This window comes from Camelina sativa, chromosome 4, assembly GCF_000633955.1.
Source record: "Camelina sativa cultivar DH55 chromosome 4, Cs, whole genome shotgun sequence".
NCBI lineage: Eukaryota > Viridiplantae > Streptophyta > Magnoliopsida > Brassicales > Brassicaceae > Camelina > Camelina sativa.
The window spans coordinates 28,109,722-28,116,209 of record NC_025688.1 but is presented as its reverse complement, the minus strand read 5'-3'; the positions used below and the strand labels follow the sequence as shown (position 1 = coordinate 28,116,209).

General features: G+C 37.1%; 2 protein-coding genes across 2 annotated transcripts in view; both read right to left on the bottom strand.

Annotated features, from left to right (window-relative positions):
• The window catches only part of LOC104782977 (citrate synthase 4, mitochondrial), a gene marked incomplete in the record, with an annotated part of 5,562 nt that extends 1,293 nt beyond the window's left edge, over window positions 1-4,269 (bottom strand). The window contains 17 exon segments of the mRNA XM_019245078.1: window positions 61-74; window positions 159-266; window positions 540-641; window positions 811-897; window positions 1,000-1,042; window positions 1,161-1,289; window positions 1,434-1,511; window positions 1,592-1,641; window positions 1,767-1,849; window positions 2,619-2,682; window positions 2,774-2,887; window positions 3,004-3,069; window positions 3,152-3,217; window positions 3,373-3,414; window positions 3,637-3,699; window positions 3,797-3,864; window positions 4,156-4,269. Of these exon segments, the coding sequence (XP_019100623.1) occupies window positions 61-74; window positions 159-266; window positions 540-641; window positions 811-897; window positions 1,000-1,042; window positions 1,161-1,289; window positions 1,434-1,511; window positions 1,592-1,641; window positions 1,767-1,849; window positions 2,619-2,682; window positions 2,774-2,887; window positions 3,004-3,069; window positions 3,152-3,217; window positions 3,373-3,414; window positions 3,637-3,699; window positions 3,797-3,847 (1,160 nt within the window).
• On the bottom strand, window positions 5,345-6,400 carry LOC104782976 (VQ motif-containing protein 18). Its single transcript, XM_010508052.1, has one exon. It carries the CDS (start codon window positions 6,303-6,305, stop codon window positions 5,775-5,777), a length of 531 nt encoding a protein of 176 aa, XP_010506354.1. The 5' UTR covers window positions 6,306-6,400; the 3' UTR covers window positions 5,345-5,774.

The following is a 6,488-nucleotide window of genomic DNA, read 5'->3' as shown; positions in this document are numbered from 1 at the left end:
ACGCGACAAGATAGAGATACTACCTTTCCAAGCTCGGTGAGAACAGGAGGCACAACTTCATAAAGCTTTGACACCTACAGAGTAGGAAGGATTTGTAAGCCACTATACATTGATAGAATTTTGAGAGCACAACAGTAACGAGGGGAAAAAGAAAGTACCAGCTGGAAGAGAGGGTCATCAGGTAAATGCTTCAAGGCAAACTCTCTTTGGCATACATATCTTGGATCAGTTTTGCGCAGAACACCGTGTCCATATCCTGGAACAACCTGCAGACAAATCATGACGGGTCAACAGAGATATTTAGTACACTGTCCTCGTAACATTACAACGTTAACTAGGAGAAGGGAAAATAATTTAGTTATTGAAATCTCTTATGGCGGTATTAGTTACTAGAAGCTATGAGACTGACAGACCAAACTTTTAGGTTTTAATTCATTTTCGCATGATCCATCTGGATGAAACTTTCATCAGTCTTGTTGGTTGGCTTCAAGACCATAAAGCAAAGTATGCCAATATATAGAGGAATTTCGTGTTTTTACCTTGCCACTGTTTAATGTCTTCCAAACATATTCTTTCAACTGCTCTTTCGTTATGTTTTCTCCACATTCCTCGACAACTGATTTGATCCAAAGCAAAACTTCCTGTTGCAACAAGACGAATAAGAGACTAAAAATCTATTCCCACCAACTTATTGATGTACCATACAACCATCACACGCTACCTAGGTATTATACAACAGAGAAAACTCATGAAGCTCTCACGTAAATTGAAGAATTAACCTGTATTCAAGATATAGACAAGAGAGAATACCTGATTAGCCAAACCATGGAGTGGCCCAGCTAAACCATTTAATGCAGCTGCAAACGACAGATATGGATCTGAAAGTGCACTACCGACCTAAATGCACAAGTATTATTATCAGCAAAAGATGGATCATCAGAAATTTTAAGAAGGTGAATCCTTCACAGGAAACTTGGAGAGGCTGCAAGAAATGTATACCAGGTGACCAGTGTGCGCACTAACATTTCCTCCTTCATGATCACTATAGCAAAAATAAAACAATAGAAAAAAAAATTATCATGCTACGGCATATTTATAAGTCTTAAAGACCACAATAACACAAGACATTTAAGCTTGTTTTAGGAGAAATTAATACAAACCTGTGGATAGTGATGTAGAGCCTCATGAGCTCTTTCATCTTTTCATCATCAAATCCCAACATATGGGAAAAATTTGCACCATAATCCAAAGATTTATCAGAGGGGATGGAATCACCATTCTTGTACATCCTGCAATGATTGAGTGGAAATGTAAAATACAAAGAATTAACAACGGATGACAATATTTCCAATAAAGGGTACACTATCAGTCAGGAAAAATCAGAAGCTACAAGAAAAATGAAAAAATTACAAAAATTTATATTTTTCACTAACCTCCTATAAACATATGCAGCTACAACCGGAACACGAGCAATCAGGTTGAGGCAATCCTCATATGTTGGCTCCCAGAACCTAGACAGAAAGATCTTTGTTATGATGCCAGCTACTATAAAACGATATCAATATCTAGAGCAGAAACTACAAAAGCATACTTTGACTTGTGAATTCCACTCTCATAGGCCTTTTGGAACTCACTTTGCACCTGGATATCAGGTACAGAAAATTAGCATTCTGCTGAACATTGTTTACTTATGGCAAAAAAAAGAGGCGTTAAACCATCTCATAACAAGAACAAACGAACAGCTATATGAGAAAAGAGAACCACACCTGAAGAGCCATAACACCGCTAGCAAATTGAGTCATTGGATGGGCTGTGGAAGGCAGGGCATCGATGGCATTGTACACATAATCTGCATAATTGAATACAATTTAATAATTGAGTGAAGAGTAAGACAACAAAAAAACATTTAGTTGTTATCAAGCAATTTCTTCAAAACATTTATGTCGAACAAGTTTGGATGAGCGAATCAACAGACTGATTTTTTGCAACCAGCCAGAGCCAGAAGGTAAATAGGCAAACCTGGCACAGCAGCACGGCTTGCCAAGTCTTTCGACAGTGCTTCAACTTGCTCTTTGCTAGGTACCTTTAAGAAATGGGGTAAAAAAGAATATCACAAGATGATATATTGAGGGAAGTACCCATGAACAACTTATAGAAATGTACAGTAGTCACACCTTTCCAGTTAAAAGAAGCCATAGAAGACCCTCTGGCAATGGTTCAGCTCCAGAAGGGGCAGCAGGTAATACTTTTTGGCACTCAGGAATTGACAAGCCCCTAAAGCGTATACCCTGAAAATAATGATAAGATAATTGCATCAACAGACTTAGAACAGAAAGGATGAGCACTTGATATCTAGGATATAGCTCAATGGTAATTATAACTGAAAACAAAGAGTTATCAGTACCTCATCCNATCGATGGCATTGTACACATAATCTGCATAAATGGATACAAGTTAAGAATTGAGTGAAGAGTAAGAAGACAAAAAAAACATTTAGTTTCTATCAAGCAATTTCTTCAAAACAATTATGTCGAACAAGTTTGGATGAGCCAATAAACAGACTACTTTTTTGCAACCAGCCAGAGCCAGAAGGTAAGCCAGAAGGTAAATAAGCAAACCTGGCACAGCAGCACGGCTTGCCAAGTCTTTCGACAGTGCTTCAACTTGCTCTTTGCTAGGTACCTTTAAGAAATGGGGTAAAAAAGAATATCACAAGATGATATATTGAAGGAAGTACCCATGAACAACTTATAGAAATGTACAGTAGTCACACCTTTCCAGTTAAAAGAAGCCATAAAAGACCCTCTGGCAATGGTTCAGCTCCAGAAGGGGCAGCAGGTAATACTTTTTGGCACTCAGGAATTGACAAGCCCCTAAAGCGTATACCCTGAAAATAATGATAAGATAATTGCATCAACAGACTTAGAACAGAAAGGATGAGCACTTGATATCTAGGATATAGCTCAATGGTAATTATAACTGAAAACAAAGAGTTATCAGTACCTCATCCGCATCAAGCAATGAGGTTTCCCAAAGCAATCCAGTCATCCCTCTCATCCCACCAATAACCTTTATTACAAAGGGTATTATAATTAGCAAGGTGAAAATCATATAAACAAACCAAAAACGTTAAAACCATCATTGTTTCTACCATATCAACAGTGATGTTTCCCAGTTGGACCTTCCCATGCTCTGACTTCAGTTTCTTCAGACGGTCCTGAAATTGGGAAAATCTTATGAGGAAAGAGGGAATTAGAAAAGCCAAAACGAGATTCACTGCAAGTAGCATTTAAGAACAATCTCAACCATCAGAACTATATTTGACAAGTTCATCTTTTCATTTAACATAAAGGGGGTCTAATCTACACTAACCTGCTGTTCCGGAATTAACTCCTGTAGCTGCGACTTCAGGTCCTGCATTTGCCACCATTTATACAAAATGAACAAAAGACCCCACAAGCAGCAGGTACAATATTAAAACAGAAAAGTAAAGACCATTCTCTCAAACATTACTGGGACTATGAATAAATCAAACATACATATGAAGGTTGGTCAAGCATTTAAGATGAGCTTGAGACGCAAATAAAAGCTACATGATCACACACGAAAAACATACAAAACAAAGGTGAAAATTACCAGGTCGGTAGAGCTCTGCATCTGAAGCCATCTAACGGAATTGCTGAGCGAAGATTGTTGCCCCTGGTTACATAGATCCGATCACAAATCGATTAGCATCAAACACGAGAGATCAAACGGAACAAACACAAAAGCTACAAGCAAGATTTCAGATACTTACGACACGAGACCTTAGCCTAGATAAGGCCGATACGCTGCGGAAGAACACCATTCTCCAAAACTCAAAACCTGTGACAGACAGTATTCACCAAATTCTCAAAACAAAAGCCGATCCGTGGGAAGCTCAAACGATCAACACTTACCAAAATCAGAAACAAACAAAAAAAAAAGAGGCTAGGTTTATCGCCAAATCAAAAAAAAAAAAAAAAATCAACGAAACTCAAAAAGATTCGATCAGCGCAATTCACCGGAGATTTGAGATTCCAGAATAAGAAGAGAAGCGTAGACTAGATTCTCCGAAAATTATGGAAGAAGACCAAAAGGAAATGAGAAACGCTACGAAGAAGCGACGAAACTTACCAGAGAATCGGGAGGAGCTTGACGGAGATCGAGAAAAATAAAAAATATAACTAAACTGTGTCTGCTGCGTGTGATGTACACAAATTAAAACGGCGAAAGGTGAGCAAATGACATTTGTAAAATAGAGCTAGCCTGGGGGAGGTTTTAACAACTAAAATTTCCAATTTTGACCTTCCAGAACTTTGAGAAGGCAAACCAAACTAATAAACCGGGGTACAGAATCGTTGTAGAAAACCGGAATAATTAAGGTCAGTTCCGTGCACTTTTCGGCTTTTGAGGAAAAACCCAAATCGAATAATATTGGAATTAGATGCGATCATGCGACGGGTCATTTACATGATCTCATATACAATTTCAGTGAACCGGTGTGGTTGTTTTCGGTTAAGATGAATTTCCTTTGCTATTATATTGTTCATAAATTACTATTTTTATTTTTGTTCTTACTTATATGAGCTTTTCAAGCAGCCGGAACGTTTCCAAATCCTAGAAAGTCAAGTTTGAAATTGTCCTTTACAATGATTTCATCTGAAATTATGCAATCAAAAAAACTGTTTAGACTAGTTAAAAGGAAAAAAAATGCAATGCCTGAAAACTGAAAAGGTAGACTAATCAATAATTTTAACATGTGCATTAATTTTGTGCAGAACATTACAAAACAAGAATTAAAAGTGTTGACATTCGAGAACTTTGAGAAGGCAAACCAAACTAAACCGAAACACTGGATCCTTCCTAGCAGTAAACCGAAATAATACGCTAGCTAGGGGGCCAATTTTTTTGGCCGTGAATCAAATAGACTAATTAAACATTTTAGCACTTGTGTTTTGTGCACACTACGATTTTATTTCGGTTAGAGCTGAGATAAACAGAACGATCAGCTCAGGTATTTTCATATTTGATATTAGATCTTTGTCGCTAAGAGTTGACTTAAAAGTTAAAATTAAACAAATCACATTAAAAAAAAAACAAAAAAATTGATATAGATGTAATATATCATTTTCAATATCGTAAATAAATATCAGTAAGTTTAAATTATTTTTTCTTTAACCAAAAGCGACATTAATTAATATTGTCACAAAGAACACATGAATATTCTTGTTACTTTACATGTTAATTTAGTTAGTGTAGCTGTATACTTTAACCGTTGACATATGTAATACTATATATCTCTATAACAATCGAAAACTAGTCAATCTTTGTTCTAATTAATTAGCATACAAACTTTTTCCCCAAAAAAATACAGAGCACATACATATAAAAATGCACACCAGAGAATTAATACACACATCCGAAAATTAATAGCACATTAATGAAGTTACATAAACAACTAGGGTTTTTTAACCGACGACGATATATCTCTTTATTAGATTTAGATACAGTCACTTCTCCTAGAAGGGCTGCACGTAAGTTAAACACTTCACCTCAACTCGGCAAATTCAGTCCACCAAAGGTTAAGTTTCTCGTCGTATCCATCGAATTCAAAAATTTAAGATATCTATATACAACTTCTAGGCCTTTTCCCCCACAAATATGATCTTATTCGTCGTCGTTACGATAAAATCTCACCAAAACACGATTTAGCAGAATCAGCCTGAAAACCCTAGAAATTAAACTGTTATTAATTAGGACGAATTATGACCCTTCGTATCGAAGCTGTTGCTGTTGTTGTTGTTGTAGATAAAACCTTCGACTTGTGAAGTAGAAGAAGATCTCATGGGGAAAGAAGAGAAGTAATCTTCTCCGACATCTTGAATCAGACCTTCTAGGTCAAAGTAAGTGTTTGTGTTGGAAGTGCTCTGATCACCTGATCCCCACTCTTCTTTCACCTGTTGGTTTCCTCCGTTTGCTAATAAACCGGAGAACCCCGAAAGCCGGTTGACCTGCTGATGATCTCCGCAAGCCGGTTCATGGGACGCTGGAACTCTCAGTTTCGCTCTCTTTTTACCGGTTTTGGCCTCTCCGGGAGCTGGTTTTCCGGTTAGGCTCTGGACGAGTGAACGGAAGTTCTTGACGTCGGTCTTGATGACCTCCGGTGCGAATATATGGATTATGCGAATCTTGGGCTTGATCTTGGATATTACTTGTGAGTTTCTATTCATGGAAACCCTAGAACTTGAACCTTCATTGAAAGTTTGATATTGAGTAATCTCCATTGAATCTCTCACGATTCACAATAGAAACCCAAAAGAACAGAAATTAGAAACGATTGAGAAATGATTGGAGCTTTGAGATGTTTGAATAAAAGGATATTTCGTATACCGTGGAATAATTATACTGCGGCGGTTGGGTGATTATATATATAGATAGTTATATAAATTGTAAAATATCGGATTGTT